At 37.3% G+C, this 17,751-nt stretch overlaps 1 protein-coding gene across 1 annotated transcript; it reads left to right on the top strand.

Moving 5' to 3' along the window:
• The first annotated feature begins 655 nt into the window (after positions 1-655).
• Positions 656-1,549, top strand: LOC132062198 (putative protein FAR1-RELATED SEQUENCE 10). Its single transcript, XM_059454818.1, has 2 exons — positions 656-1,081; positions 1,136-1,549. Exons 1-2 carry the CDS (start codon positions 656-658, stop codon positions 1,547-1,549), a joined length of 840 nt encoding a protein of 279 aa, XP_059310801.1.
• Positions 1,550-17,751: the final 16,202 nt, after the last annotated feature.

The raw sequence follows: 17,751 nt of genomic DNA on the forward strand, positions 1-17,751 counted from the left end.
GAGTCCTGAAAAGGCCGGGTACGTTATAATGATGATATTATATATATGTATGTAAGAAAAGATTTTTTTTTTTTTTTAAAGCTGAGCATGCATGACATCCGCCTTATGAGGCATCCAGATGACAGGTTATCTCTCTTATTCCATGTTACCTTCCAGATCTATATTATGTTGTTATTCATGCCTTACATACTCGTACATTATTCGTATCGACGTCCCTTGTGTGACGCCGCGTTTCATGCCACGCGGTGTATACGGATAAGTAGAGATATTAGTAGAAGATGTTAAAATTTGGATTGGCGAGCTTCATTTCCTTCCGTAGTGTTGCGAGTCGAGTATCTATGTTATGGTATCTTGATTTATGTTAGAGACTTTGCGACATAGTCACGTATATAACATGTCGATCTTGTAAGCGGCTGCGTAAGTCGATGTATCATTATGCATTATGTTACAAATTTCATATGATTACGACTTTACTTGATTTGAGAAAGACGAAAAGCATATTTTTGAAAAGCTTTCATTATGCACTCATTTCATGATTTAAGAGTCCAAGAAGATTATGAGTATAACGAGAACCAGCGGGTTCGCTCGGCCCTAAGTAAGGGTCGGGTGCCCATCATGCCCTATTAAAAGTTAGGGTGTGACATAACAGATTTTCATGGATTCTACAGTAGGAGTTTTAAGAAGTCATTGTCCATATGGTGATAATGGGTGTCATGTTAATGAAGACATAGTTGTGGGAAGTACTGAAATATCAAATGAAGAACTTCGGCACGAAAATATTGATATTAGTAATGGTGATTTGCACAAAGGCAAAGTATTTAATAGTGACGATGAGGCCTATAATTGCTATGTTAATTTTGCTAAAAAAGTTGGTTTCTTAATCAGACGTGACCGAATATTGGGAAGTGAAGAGCATCCTATGGGAATTTATAAGACGGATTATGTTTGTCATCGAGCTGGTAGTCCTCATTCTCAAAAGATTGCAGAAAATGAACGACAACGAGATAGAAAATCTTCCAGATGCAATTGTAACGCCAAGATGTTTATTGCTAAAGATATGATTGATGGTATCCCTCACTGGGTAGTGGTGCATTTTGATAATGTCCACAACCATATATTATTGAATGAAAATTAGGTAAGATTTCTTCCTGCTTATCGAAATATTGACATTATTGATCAAAAGCGGATTACACTTCTTGCAAAAAAAAGCCGGTTGTTGACGAGCTTAATTAGAAGAGTGCTTGAGTTAGAAAAGGGTGTCAATGTAGGCCAATTGCCTTTCACAGAAAAAGATATCAAGAACTTTCTCCAATCAAAAAGTTCTACCAATACTGAATATGATGCTTTGGAGCTACTAAAAGTATGCAAGAGTTTGAAAGACAAAGATGTTGATTTCCAATATGATTTCACAGTTGATACATGTCAAAGACTTGAGCATATCATTTGGGCATTTGGGGACTCTATTCATGCTTATGAACTTTTTGGAGATGTAGTTGTTTTTTATACTACTTATCAATTAAATCGCTATGAGATGCCACCAGGAGTTTAGATTGGTGTAAACAATCATGGAAATTCTACTTTCTTTGGTTGTGTTCTCTTACAAAATAAGAAAGCATCTTCTTTTTCTTGGGCATTAAAGGTAATACATAATTTTATTCTTCAAAATCTTCTCTTTAATTTTCTTAATTTATTGCTAATGTGTATTTATTTCGCAGAGTTTTGTATGAATGGAAAACATCCACAAACCATTTTAACCAATCAAGATCTTGGTTTGACAGAAGCTATTGCTAATGAGTTGCCGCATACAAAACATGCCTTTTGTATCTGGCATATTACATCTAAGTTTCCTACTTAGTTTTCTTTTATCCTTTCAAGGTATTTCCAATTTAAATCTGACTTTCACAAGCTTTATGAGCTCGGCAGCATTGACGAATCTGAACATCAGTGGGACGAATTAATTGCTAAGTTTGATCTTGAATCAGATAGGCATATCAAATTGCTATATGCAAATCGTGCATCATGGGCATTTCCATATTTGAAGGGATATTTTTTTGCTGGAATGACAACGACAAGCCGCTCTGAATCAAATAATGCTTATTTGAAGAGATTTTTACATGCCCGAACAAGTTTAAAAGAATTTGTTAAGCAAGTTGGGGCTGTTGTCAGCATAAGAAATTATCTTTCTTGAAGAGGCAATGATGCGGCAAAAGTAGTACAATCCTCAAATTAAGGTTTTCATGCCAATGGAGAAACATGCATCAAAAGTCCTTACACCTTTTGCCTTTAAGTTGTTACAAGATGAGATGATACTTTCTGTGGAGTATGGTCTATTTCCAAATGCTGATGATTCATATATTGTGCGACACTATAGCAAAATGGATGGTGGACGATCCGTTTATTGGAATCAATTAGAGGAAGTTGTTCAGTGTTCTTGTCAAGAGTTTGAATTTTCAGGAATTTTGTGCAGGCATTCTATTCGAGTACTTACTGCTCATAACTATTTCACGTTACCTGAGAAGTACTTGTTGGCTAGATGGAGACAAGAAAATTCCTTGGTTTTAAAGTTTACTCATACGATGAACTCTTGTAGTGACGCTAATGAGTTCCAGAGTTTTTCAGTCCATAATCAAATATTTGGGTCTTGAATCAATGAAGACAAAAGGGAGTCCTGAATGTGCTAAAAAAGAACTAGAAAGAGTCCTACAAATTGTTCAATGTCTTCCTGAGAGTGAACACACTATTGAAGATCACGAACATGCTATTTCTAGTCAATCCATAAACGACAAGTCTTCAGATGACGATTTTCACATTGAAAATCCCCAACAATCTCAGACAAAAGGAAGAAAAACAGAAAAAAGGCCAGTTGGTAGCGTTGAAGCCGTTAAACGACCAAGGTATTGCCATGTTCCTAATTGTGGTGGAACAGGTCATGACTCAAGAAACTGTCCACTCAAAAGGAAAACAATTGAAATTCCAATATCTCAATCTCCCAACAAGTATTAGTTTCATTATGTCTTATATCTTTTTGCTAAATTGCTAGGTATTCATAATGTGTCCGAAAAAAATTAAAAAATAATCTATTTGTTGTAGGATACCAAAAGGATGGAGAAAGAAGCTATGAGGTGATCCAGCTATCAGAGATCCTTCTGCTCATTGGAACAAAAGATACTATATATCATTTTTTGTTGCTTATGACTTTTTGAGTTATGTAAGGATACAACAATGAAACAAGCCATTATATATCAGATCACAAAATCTTTTTGCACATCAGTCTTTGGAACAAACAATGAATATCCTTTATTACATTAAACACAATTTAGATGAGTACAAGTAGGGCTGTTCACGGCCCGGAAATTTAACCAAACCGAATAAAAAAATCGACATTTGGTTTGGTTTTAAATTTTAAAAATCGATAATATTTGCTTTGGTTATGATTCTATTAAAAAATAACTGAATAAATAACCGAACCAAACCGATAAATTATATACATAAATTTTATAATTATTTATATGTATAATAGTAGTTTTTCATAAATAATTATAAATATTTTATACCTTTTAATCATTGATTTTTGATTTTGGTCTACTTATTTCACATGATTGTTTTTAGATCCGTGATTTCTAGATGAAAGAATGTTACTTAATGTAATGGGGGAGTTGTTGCCTTAACCATTTACTCCCATTGTAACTTGAGTAGTGAAAATGTTTCTATGATGTATGTTTCACCTTAAACTATAAATAAAAGTTATCGTTTGAACCAATAAAAAAAAACATGTTTTTTTCAACTTTTTAATGTTTTACTGATAAGTCTCATGGCTGTTAGTCATAAACTGAAAAATCGAATCAAACCGGTGGTTATTATTTTATTTGGTTTGGTTATGGTTTTAGACATTTAAAAACCGACTAAATTGGTTTGGTTACAGTTTTAATCAATAACCGACCCAAACCGAACCATGAACACCCCTAAGTACAAGAGGAGGGGGACATCAAGCCTAACCTCCAATAATTTGTTAAGAGATCATCTATCTTCTTACAAAATTGTCTTCTTACAAAATTGCATGACCATGCTACCTAGTTTCTATAGACAAAATCCTGAAGAAGACTCCTCATTTTACAATTCATAAGTTAAACCATCAGGATGTCAATTGTGGACCTTTGCAACAAAGATAGGCTAGGACACTTCTTGTGGACCTTTGCAGCAAAGATAGGCTATGTATGAATCTCAATATGTCAATCAGGATATACTAGCTTCAACACCTCTTCTCTTGTTAAAATTCTCATTTTGTCCCAGCTCTTATGGCCTTTTACGGTAAGCTTATCAGGAGGAACTGGAGCACAAAAAAAGACTCAATATATTAGCACAAGGAAGAATCACAATCTATTATACAAAATGTAAGCTAATTAATGTCTCAGACTCAGTTAAGTTCATCAGTTAAAGTTAGTTTTGGAAAGAAAAATATGTGTGCCTCAATTCTAATTCTCAAAGTTATGCGAGTTACTGATTGTGTTGAGCCATCGTCCTGGTGTTTGTTGCTACTCATGACCCTAAGCTTACATTGTTGTCAGTTTTTAAGAATTCCAGCAAACGAGTGACCAAATCCAAGATGCTTATATCTCTACACCTGCCCTTTCATTTCCATTAGATAATGAAGAGCTAATGACATCTGAATTCATCTGAGGTTTATTAACTTGTGCTTCCAGCATTTCATTCTTTTTACTAAGTTCTTCCACTTGAGCTTTCAAAGAACTTAAGTATTCTAGTGTACTCAAAGAACTGATGCTTTGTCTTTCTGCACAAGAAACTAACATGATGAGTTTGGAGATACGCCACAATGGCTTAAGACATAATTACGTAATTAAAATCGTAATTTTTATAATAGCTTAATCTTTTAGATTAGATGATCGACACATACTCGATTCAAGTTTAGCCATATATTATGTAAAAAGAATATGCGTGTACATGTGATGTGAGGAAGTGCGTTATAGATGTAAATATCAAATTACTTCAATTTATACCGTGAACACAGAAAGATGAATGATGAGTTAGATATATCAACTACTTCAATTAAGTGCAAACTGAGGCTTTATTTTGCAACTTGTGCCTTTAATATCAAATCACTAAACTTTTTTAATTGGATAAGAAAGGGTAAGGGAAAACTAAAAGAAAGCTTAGTTGATAACTCACACTAAGAATCAATAAACCCACAACAAAAATACAAATCTAAAAGTACTGGAAAAGACGTTTTTTCAAAAGATAAAAGAAAATGAAGATTATTGAAAAATTAAGGGAAAGAGGGGGTGAAAAACTAATAATATAGTCAATTTGGCATTTCGATTCCAACATACCATTGTTGGAAGTTAATACCCTTACATGTTTCCAACAAAAACTCCACATACAATTACAATATTTACCGTAGAATAATAATTAAAATTACAGAGTAAAACATGATGCATTCAATAAAGAGAATCACCTGAACATACATATTAAAGCTCTCATTGTTTGAGTCAAAAAGACTCGCTTGATTCTGAATTTTCCCAAGTTTTTCTCGACATTAGAATTTGAAGGAGAAGCAGGGGTGATGTAACACCCCGTATCTTTGACCTAAGCTTTAACCATGATCCTAGACTCGAAAAATCAGATAAAGAATGTGGGAATTGATATTTTTCCGTTCAGTCGTGATATGGTGGTTTACGCCCATGAACAGTGGTCGTATTCCAATTTACGCCCATGAACGATGCCGAAACTCGAAACCAAGAATTTACGAACATTACGGAATTTGACATTTTGAGGCCATATGGTTAAATACGGACCGTATTTCACTTTACGGCTCGTATTTCAAAACGTGTTTGGAATTTGAGAAAACTTCCTTGATGAAAGTTGTAGAGCATTGAAATACCTTTCCAACGGTATCTTACGGGGGTCAAACGGACATCTGTGCAAGAAGTTATGGCCATTTTACTTGAACGAGATGGGCAGTCTTGTCCATATTTCAAAATACGGCTAGTATTTCAAAATACGGCCCGTATTTTGAAATACGGCCAGTATTTCTTGGGCCAAAAATTTATTTTTCCCGAACAGTATATATTCGTCCATATCAGTTCTAATCATTATTTTTCACTCCTTCAAGCCCTAGAACGACTTCTACCCTCTCCTTCATCAAGAACACCAAGGTAAGCCTATTCTAATTATTCCAACTCAATTCTAACATCTATCCTTGTAATCTAAACAAGAAATTATCATTCTAAAACTAGGGTTTTCAAGAAAACCCATCTCAAGGTTCAAGAACTCAAGATTTTGGAAATCTTCTTCAAAGCTCAAGTCTTTAATTCAAGTTTTGGAGCAATTAAGGTATGTAGAGTTACTATCTACGTGTGGGAACATCATTGTTCTTCCCCACACCTCAAAATCCATAAAATTATGATTTCTCTACTAAACTAGGGTTTCAATACAAAACTAGGGTTTCAATACCATGCTCATGATAACCCTAGGTCCATGTCCATGATTATATTATGTATGAATTGTTATAATTCCATCATTGTGTTCTTAATATTTCTTTATGATTATTGAGAATCCGTCCGTAATCTATGAAAACCCATATCTTGTATTCCATGGGTTCTTGCATGCATGTTTTTGAATAAAAATGCTTATTTCATGAATATCCTATATGTCTACAAGTTTTCATGCAATTGTATTTTATAACTATGTTCATACCATGACTCAAGATACATACATGCTAAATACAAGTTATTTTATGAAACCATATTTACAAGTTATTTCGTGAAATCATGATTACAAGACAAGTACAAGTTAATTCACGAAAATCATGGGCTTCTTAGCCAACTATATTATGTTCATGTTTTGGGAGTTGCACGAATTACCGAGAAGGCTCAGATAGCCTGAAACTACGTAGCCCGTAGGACAAGGATCGCTCCCCCGGATAGGACGATACCTTAACTTTACTTGAATGGATCCATCGGGCACGATACCACCTCATACCCTGGCAAGGTATGGGGCTCTGGTCGAGTCGGCGAGGTACCGGACTCCACGTACCCACGTGGTGATATCACATGGTCGGTTTATGAAATGCTCTCTACTTATCATGTTTTACGTATGTTATATATATATATGTATCCATGCTTATACTCGTACTCATGTTCGTATCCCGGGTTTTCAATTTCGATTCTTATCATGTTATTTCATGTCCCATGTTATTTCATTCGGTTGCTTTACATACCGATTACATTCAATGTCGACGTCCCCTTTGTTGCCGGGGCTCGCATTTCACGATGCAGGTACGTATTTACAGGACGCCACATCTGCTCAGTAGGATTTGCTCGTATCGGCTTATTGGTGAGCCCCATCTCATTCGGGGTTTAGTCAACTTTTGTTTTATGATTAGTTATGCATCTAAGGTATGCTGGGGGCCTTGTCCCAGTAAGTGTGTTTTCCAGTCAGACTCATGGTAGAGGTTTCATAGACTAGACAAGTCGGTTATGTTATGTCGACATTCGGAGTCGTATAGCCATTTTGGCACACTCACGTTATTTCCGCATTCATGATTTAAACAAGTATTTCATTAAATTATTATGACATCTCATGTTTTATAAAAGCTCATCACGTTCATGCTATATTTTCGCTCATTTATGCCTCATGATGATTCAGCAAGCCATGTGGTTCGCTCGGTCACATGCAGTATGGCACCGAGTGCCGTGTTTCGCCCAGGCCATGGTTCGGGGCGTGACAAAACTTGGTATCAGAGCCTAGGTTCAAGTGTCTTAGGGAGTCTATGAAACCGTGTCCAGTGGGGTCACTTTTATATGTGTGTGCGCGCCACACATATAAACGATTGACACCAAGACATTTAAGATTGTCTCACTTCTTTCAACTCTAGATCGTGCAATAGAGCCGTGTTCTCGAAATCACTCGAACTCGTGTGTTGTTTCCCATTCTACCGAGTACGCCTAGTCTCAATGGAGGAGGAAGATGTAAAGCTAGTCGTTATCGATGTGTTGCTTTCCGATGGAGGCATCAGGAATTATTCTAACTCGTGCCATGAAGCTTAGAGCAATAAGTAACATTCTCTTTCCATCGAATTCTAAACGTATCGAATGCGTAAGCAGCGAGAAGGAAAATTTGAGACCCAAGACTTACCAAATAGTGCATGGTCTGTTTATCAGGTGATAATACCCTTTTAAAAACAAGCTTCGGCATGGTAGTACACGTAGGTTATATACCTTACAGAATAAGTTTATTTGGATTATCGACCATGGAGCTACATTATAAGGATGATAGTTCGGATTTAAGACCTACATAGTAACATGTTATGAAATTAGCCGCAACAATCATAAATTGTCCACGGTAGTTTTGAGCAGGAAATAGCCTAAGAGACAACCACCTGTAATACTAGAAAGTCTTGATTTTTTTTTAAGGATATATATATATATTTTTGCCATATGATCTATATACATGACTAGGAAGGGATTGATGCGATAAGAAAATCACGAGCAGACGATATTGAAATTTTTGGAGGGTTAGTCATAAATTATTTAAGCTTATCCAGATCAGACCTAGAGAGTATGATGTTAGTAAGTTACTACAAGAAGCAAATATTGCTATGAGATAAAAAGATATGACAGTTCCCTTTTAGGGTTATGTTATTAAGTATTTATCCCTAATGTGTATAGTATGGTATAATTTTGAAAGTGTATAGAGAGTTTGGGGTTAGTTGTTCCAATTTCTCATTTAAGACAGATGAAATTTCCCAAGTGTGATCTATGTCTATAGTTCGTAAAGATAGTATACAATCCAAGAATAGAGTCAGATGAGGAGGAAAAGTTAGAAATAACCTTATGTTTCACTTTAGTACTCAGAGAAGAATTTGAGAATATGATGCTAGCAAGTGGTTAACAGAAGCATAGTGAGTAAGTTTGAATAGATACAGTGAATTAGATATTTTTGGCAGAGTTAGTAGAAGTACGATTTGAGTTACTTAGTCAAGTTAGCACTACTAAGTGGGTAACTGTCTAAATACACCAAAGGCGTATTAGAACCCAAAGGGTTTAAGTTAAATTCGAGGTGTAGACATGGGTGAAAGAAGAAAACCATCTAAGCAGTAAGAGAGCAAGCTACAGGAGAAGAGCCTTTAAGAATTATCAGAAAAGAGTTTTCCCCAAGACTGACAAAGCCAAGTTATACCAGTTATGTACATTAGAAACCCGTTCATTTAAGTAATCCAGTTTTCCCAGAAAGTAAGACTTGCTTTAAGTAAGCAGAAGGAATGAGTCTTCAGTATTTTAGAGGAAATTAGCAGAACCATTAGATGACCACTTATCGCTAACTCGAGAGATCCACAGGCTTTAAACGTCAGCTTTTGAACTAAGGGGGAGATCGTGCGATAAGGTGCCGATATAGATTATGTGTTTTGTAAGTTGATAGGTTAAGGAGATTATGTCAGAGGATCACAATTTCATGTAGCCAAGATAAGGTGCGTAGAATGCGATTTTTGTCATGCCCGTTGAGATCAAGTACTAGGTAATTATGTTATGAGATAAAGTTCTAGATCGAATAGCGGATTTTAAGGGTATAACAATTCCAATTCCAGAATAATTCATGCACTAGGTAGTACCAATGCCCAAACGTACTCTACACATGCATAGCATACCTATCTTATGCCCTTGTTAAAGCTTTACACTCCACGTTTAAGGTATAAGAAATAAGACTCCATACAATAGCAAGCTATGCAAGGGAATGTTCTTTCATGTTTCTCGGATCGAGGTTGTACTCATGACCAAGATTAAAGACCGCATTCATGTCTCACGTATCTATCGTGCTTTTATACCCATGACCACGTTCTAGCTTCTAAGTGCTTTCCAAATATGATGTTGATTTTGATAATGATTGAGGAGAAGGTAACACAATAGTTTAAAGACTAAAAATGCCTTAGGTAAATGATTTATTTCAACTCCAAAGATATGCTACCTACGTTCTCACGTACTTGTGCCCACGACCGACTTCTTTAAGCATCCACATATAGAAATATCATAACAGTGGAGTTGGTAGGTAACGATAAGGGTAAGTCAAGATGGATGTCCTACCCACGATTCTACGTAACTCATGCTTATGTTCCTCTGGTTCTTTGTTTTAGAGCAGCTCGTAGTTTAGCACAAAGGATGCCATTTTTTTTTCTTTTCCGAAGCACTTATGCCCTGTTTAAGTTCAAGATGACTTCCTACTTACGCCTTAGTCTTACTTCAATACTCATGAACTCAAGTCCATACGCCATGGTATGTAGGTACTCATATAAACGCTATATTTTTCATGGTCCCATGCCCATGTCATCTTATTCACGTTTCATGCCGTATGAATAATGTTCCCGTGCACGCATGTTCCACGTTACGTCCTCCATGTACAATGCACCATGTGTATGCATCTCTAAGGCAACGTACCTCATGTGAATAGTACCAATAATTCCTTTTCTCTTAGTCCTCTATAATTCGCTTATGAGAATGAGCAAGATGAGCTAAGGTATTCGTAATCATGATTAACAGCTAACAAGATAATTAGAAGTAAGGTGCATTCCTATATTCATAGATATCTTTAATGTACCCTATGGTACTTATCTCGGGAGTATTCTACTCAGATTCGACGTATTCATGTCATGCCTATGCTAGAGATTTATGAGCACCTATGTTAGGATCATATTCTTGTTATACGACTCAAGTACGTCGCATTCACATTGAGTTGCGCTTACATTTAAAGCCTAAGTCATACTCCTATCTCATATTATCATGGTGACATACGAACGTACGTGATTAAGTCTCCAAGTATCCAAATCCTACCCGCGGTTAGTATTCAACCCTCATGTTATAATCATCATGTTTTCGATATTCGTATCCGATGTTACGATATCCATGTTTACACGTATTCGTATCTCATGTTTTTTAGCACTCATGTATTCATGACATCCAGTCTTCGTGTATTTATGTTCCACGTCATGCATCTCACGCCCAGGTAATCATGTCATGTTCGTGCCTATTTCCAGTACTCATGTCATTCGTGCCTACGCATTTCTTTCAAACCATGTATAGTAATCACGTAATCATTCAGCCAATATCCGTGTGTTCAATCCAGCTCAGTATTTATGTTAGATACATTCAAGATTCAGTAATCACGTTATGTCACATCATGCGTATTAAGATACCGTGTAAGTTGTGTGTTGGTACTTTAGTTAGTTGTCGGGCGTACGAGAAATGTCGTGAGGTCCGAATTATGAAGGAAGTCCCGCCATAAATTTTATAGATTCCGGAGTTAGTAGCGTTTCTTAACCACTAGTCATAAATCGAGGACAAATGTTTCATGATTCTCATTCATGTAGGCGTATTTTCGGTTTCATGTTCCCCGTACATGTTTCCATGTAATCACGTATTCGATTCTCGTGATTCATGACCATGTCAAGCTCTTACGTTTTACATCACGTTTCTTTCATGTTCATGTATTCAAGCCATGTCCAGCCATGATCTTAACCATGACCCATCATTCGAGGACGAATGATCCCAAGGGGGAGATATTGTAACACTCCGTATCTTTGACCTAAGCTTTAACCATGATCCTAGACTCGAAAAATCAGATAAAGAATGTGGGAATTGATATTTTTCCGTTCAGTCGTGATATGGTGGTTTACGCCCATGAACAGTGGTCGTATTCCAATTTACGCCCATGAACGATGTTCGTGAACCGAAAACCAAGAATTTCGAACATTCGGAATTTGACATTTTGAGGCCATATGGTTAAATACGGACCGTATTTCACTTTATGGCTCGTATTTCAAAACGTGTTTGGAATTTGAGAAAACTTCCTTGATGAAAGTTGTAGAGCATTGAAATACCTTTCCAACGGTATCTTACGGGGGTCAAACGGACATCTGTGCAAGAAGTTATGGCCATTTTACTGAAAAGGCTGATCTTTGTCCATATTTCAAAATACGGCCGGCATTTCAAAATACGGCCCGTATTTTGAAATACGGCCGATATTTAATCAGGCCGAAAAATTTATTTTTCCAGAACAGTATATATTCGTCCATATCAGTTCTAATCATTATTTTTCACTTCCTCAAGCCCTAGAATGACTCCTACCTCTCCTTCATCAAGAACACAAGGTAAGCCTATTCTAATTATTCCAACTCAATTCTAACATCTATCCTTGTAATCTAAACAAGAAATTATCATTCTAAAACTAGGGTTTTCAAGAAAACCCATCTCAAGGTTCAAGAACTCAAGATTTTGGAAATCTTCTTCAAAGCTCAAGTCTTTAATTCAAGTTTTGGAGCAATTAAGGTATGTAGAGTTACTATCTACGTGTGGGAACATCATTGTTCTTCCCCACACCTCAAAAATCCATAAAATTATGATTTCTCTACTAAACTAGGGTTTCAATACAAAACTAGGGTTTCAATACCATGCTCGCATAACCCTAGGTCCATGTCCATGATTATATTATGTATGAATTGTTATAATTCCATCATTGTGTTCTTAATATTTCTTTATGATTATTGAGAATCCGTCCGTAATCTATGAAAACCCATATCTTGTATTCCATGGGTTCTTGCATGCATGTTTTTGAATAAAAATGCTTATTTCATGAATATCCTATATGTCTACAAGTTTTCATGCAATTGTATTTTATAACTATGTTCATACCACGACTCAAGATACATACATGCTAAATACAAGTTATTTTATGAAACCATATTTACAAGTTATTTCGTGAAATCATGATTACAAGACAAGTACAAGTTAATTCACGAAAATCATGGGCTTCTTAGCCAACTATATTATGTTCATGTTTTTGGGAGTTGCACGAATTATGAGAAGGCTCGAGATAGCCCGAAACTACGTAGCCACCGCAGACAAGGATCGCTCCCCCCGTATAGGACGATACCTTAACTTTACATTGAATGGATCCATCGCACGATACCACCTCATACCCTGGCAAGGTATGGGGGCTCTGCGCTGGTCGGCGAGGTACCGGACTCCACGTACCCACGTGGTGATATCACGTGGTCGGTTTATGAAATGCTCTCCTACTTATCATGTTTTACGTATGTTATATCTATATATGTATCCATGCTTATACTCATGCTCATGTTCATGTCCGGTTTTCGTTTCGAGTTCTTATCATGTTATTTCATGTCCCACGTTATTTCATTCGGTTGCTTTACATACCAAGACATTCAATGTTCGACGTCCTTTTACGCCGGGGGGCTGCATTTCACGATGCGGGTACGTATTTACGAGGACGCCGCGTACGCTCAGTAGGATTTGCTCGTATCGCTTATTGGTGAGCCGCCTCATTCGGGGTTTAGTTAACTTTTGTTTTATGATTAGTTATGCATCTAAAGGTATACCGGGGGCCTTGTCCCGTAAGTATGTTTTCCGGTCGGACTCATGATAGAGGTTTCGTAGACTAGACAAGTCGGTTATGTTATGTCCGACATTCGGAGTCGTATAGCCATTTTGGCTCACTCACGTTATTTCCGCATTCATGATTTAAACAAGTATTTCATTAAATTATTATGACATCTCATGTTTTATAAAAAGCTCATCACGTTCATGCTATATTTTCGCTCATTTATGCCTCATGATGATTCGGCGAGCCATGTGGTTCGCTCGGTCACATAGGTATGGCACCGAGTGCCGTGTTTCATCGAGCCATGGTTCGGGGCGTGACAGGTGAAACATCGAAGGAAATCGGGGATGGGGGTATGGGAGATTAGGGTCTACGAATCTGGAGGAAATTTAGCAGAGGAGATCGGAGATGGGTATGGAAGAGAAAATTGGGGATGGGGTATATGGAAGATTGGGTCTGCGAATTTAGAAGAGAATTAGGGATTTTGACGGAATTAGGGATAGCAATTACTCATTTGCGAACTATCAATAACCCACAAAATGGGATGGAATGTTCAAGCTATAAAGTTGAATTTAATGCTTTATCAGTTCGAATTTTTAGCTTTGATTTGGCCATGGACTATAGAGAAAGGAAGGAAAAAGAAAGAGGATGAGGGAAAAGAAATACATGAGGACAACTATGTTTTACTTTTTAGCAGAAAGATAAAAAAGTCCCTTTCATCATTCTTGTTTAATGTGTTGACAGGGGTAACTTAGGAAATTAAAAAATGGGTAGGATGCTAACCTACAACTTTCATGTTGTAGGATAGCAAGACCCTATATATATATATAACATGAGTAAAAACATTTTAAGTGGGAAGAGCATAAATATAACCAACAACATGAATCACCACGTGAGTACGTGGAGTTTGGTACCTAACCCGACCAGCAGAGCTCTTATACCTTGCTAGGGGTATAAGATATAAACATGGCATGAAAGGATCCAATCAATATAACATGAAGGAATCATCCTAACTGGGCGGAGCTATCCTTATCCTACAGTGGCTAACGTAGTTTCAGGCTACTTGAGCATTCTCGGTAATTCGTGCTACTCCCAAAACATGAACATGGATATAATTGGCTGGGAAGCCCATGGATTTTATGCAGCATGACTTGTACTATAACATGGATAGAGTTACATAATATACTTGCATGAAAGCGTGTAGACATAATAAGAACAACGAATTCCTACTTAAAAATCATGGACACGCGTTAGGATTAACTTGGAATAGATTGGAATGGCTTAACTTGACGTATCTTGACGGTTGAGAGAGAAGAACTTCGTTCTTAGAGCTTGAGGGAATGAAAAGTGAAAAATAGAGCTGAACCCTCATATTTATAGGTTCTGGACAACGCAGGAGAAGTACGGCCATAATGTTCAGCCCGTACTTAGTGGTCGTACATTGAGTTAAATTTCCAGTGAGCAATCGATTAATGACGGGGAAAGTACGGGCTCAAGGTACGTCCCGTACTTTGTTGCCCATACCTTGATGGCTAAAACCAGTGGCTTCTGTAATTCCCCAACGAAGTACGCCCATAGATGTACGACCCGTATATCATTGTACGGCCCGTACAATTTTTCGTAAAACGTACTTTCACCGTGACAAAGAAATTTTAGAATTCCAAAATACTCTATCTTGGTTTCTAAGTCCCGAACATAGCCTAGTTTAAAGGTACTGGGTGTTACAATTTGGGGTTGCAGTTTCCATATTCACTATTTCAATTTCATCAGTCAATCGACTCTTGCTTCTGGTCCTCTTGGTACCTTTTGTTTTGTTTGCCTTAAGGGTTGAGTGTGTTGTTCGAGAAGAGGCAGCTCTCGCTCTGGATTCAGGTTTACTCCCAGATCCTTTTCTTAACTTAAAGACAAGTGGTACAACATTATAGGATACGGGTTCAGGATTCAACATCAAGTCTCGGTTCATATTGGGAGAACCTGGTGTCTCATCCTGCACAGGAATCGTCCTGTGTTCAAATTCAGACATTTCCTGTATTGAAGGAACATGTCTCTCCTTTTCGTCTTCCGAAGGTCTAACATTTCCCATTTCACTTAAGAATTTTGCAAAACCTGCCATAAGAATGGCATCACTATCCATCTTCTTTGTATCGATTTTGACCAATCCCAGAGATAGTCCTGTCTACCTTTATAGGCGATTCCTCTACTGACTCTTCTACTAAATCATCTCCTTCTCTATGACACATAAAAGTAAGAGGGTTACCCATTTTCACTTTTCTGTCTTCCTCAATTTCTTTGTTAATTTCTCCCATTTGCTCCTCTTTATTGTATACAATCCCCTCCTTATGCATGTCTTGAAAGACTGGGTTTTCGTTCTCTTGACTAGATTTCTATGTTCTCTCGATGGATTGACTAGTAACTTTTGTTTCATTTTCTTGTCCCTCCATCTCATCAGTATCTCAAAAATATTTTGAGACAGACGTGGTGTGTTCGCTACTCTCAACTTGGTCTGACGCTTTTGGAGGAAGTGCTGACTTTTTAGGGGAGTGACTATTGACAGGAGATTCTAGTGAAATGACAAAGGAATTCTGATCTGAGCAAATTTAGGGTTCTGGGGAAGACAAAGGCTGATTCAATTTGGGTGAATTTTTGGATTTAGGTGGAGAAGAGGTGAGGTTTGTCTCAGAAGGGGCTTGATAGGTGAATTCTTTATTAGGCATGATGAGATTCTAACTTAGAGAAGGATGAAGAAGGTTCTGAGAGTGAGAGAGCTAGGGAGCAGGTTTGTGTAACGACAAGGGGAAATGAGAGAGTGATTTGAATTTCTGATTTCAATTGAGGGAATAGAGAAGCTACTTAAGAAGCTTTGAAAAGGGTAAAGTGACGATTGGGTCGGGTTAGAAAAAGGTGTAACGTTCGGAGAAGTTTTTAAGCATTTCAGCGAAGTAGTTTTTAATGACATGGCACTTAAAAAACAGTTTCAATTTTATGCAGATCTTTGAAGAGACTACTAACCTGAGTTGTAGAGACCAGGTTTCTTGACCCTTTTAAAAAAAAAAAAAAAAAAAAAAAAATAGGCAATCATTCTAGCTTATTGCATATTTCTCTAAGCTTGCATTGATCTGAGACATCCATGCGTGTAGACCTGAAATCAATACATGTGCATGTTCGATGTTGCGAAGGAACACTTTTCAACCAGAATAAAAAACATCACACTTTCTTGAGAAATAAGAGGGATCATGTATGCTTTGACATGACATATTTGATTCCGAGCCTTCTGCGTCTTTGCTGCATTTCCTTCAGAAGTGACCGTTTACAAAGTCGTGGGTAGATGTCCTTCCACAAGCACATGCTTTCCTTTTCTCCATTTAGGCAGATCTTCTATTTTCTAGTGGTGTCAGGTTCCTTCCTTTTTGTCTTTTTCTTAGTAGTGTCTTCATTTCTCCTTGTTGCATTTGCGTTGACAAGATGATTCTTTTCCAGAAAACTGACTTGTTTGCAATGAGAGTACTCTGATCCTTCTGCTTTAAGATTGCCTTTTCCAAGTGAATGATAGGAGGCAGTGGTTTTTTTAGATCGACATTCTTGTCTGTCCTTTATAATAGTCATATCTACGAAAGGAGTTGAGGACCAGGGCTTCTGCAGAGATTTTTCCAGCTTGATGTTCACTTCACACAGGTTCTCCAGAGGCTCCTTATGCTTATGCCTCTCAACTTCAGGGCTTATTTTTAATTGCTCAAGTTTTCTCCCATGCTTACCCTAAGCTTTGTCTGATACCTCAGATGGCGTATTCATCAGTTCTTTGATGTTGTTGTTTAGATGAAGGTTTTCTCTAGTAACTTTCTCAACTTGTTCTTGTAGATCTACGATGCATACGATCATGTCATCCCTCTCTTGTTTTGTCTTTGTCAAGTTTCTCAGCTATCTCCTTCTTCTCTTTAAAGAGTCCATGAAGCTCATTTATCAATTTTTTTTTACCAGAGAGACTAATCTTTTGTGAGAGTGACCTTCGAGTCTTGCTTGATTGTCAAGAGGATCTACCTTTTTTTTCTTTGGCTTCATCATTTGCGCCAGGATTTTTTGCAACTCTTAGGTCCGAGACACTCCTTGAGAGGTCATTATTAATTCCATACTTGAATGTATCATTTGAATCGGTTTCCTCTTGGGTTCCCTCGTAGAGCCCTTCCAAGCATTCAAGGCACACGCCTCATCGGGTCTTCGTTTGCCCTCTTTTCTTTGAGCCTTTTGTCGAACTCCATATTTCTTGTAGCTGTCCTGTTGAGGTTATCTTTGAGGTTTTCACTGTGACTCCTTTTCTTCAGGGATTCCGCACCTTTCCGAATGATTTTCTGA

The sequence above is a fragment of the Lycium ferocissimum genome, chromosome 7 (assembly GCF_029784015.1).
Source record: "Lycium ferocissimum isolate CSIRO_LF1 chromosome 7, AGI_CSIRO_Lferr_CH_V1, whole genome shotgun sequence".
Classification (NCBI taxonomy): domain Eukaryota; kingdom Viridiplantae; phylum Streptophyta; class Magnoliopsida; order Solanales; family Solanaceae; genus Lycium; species Lycium ferocissimum.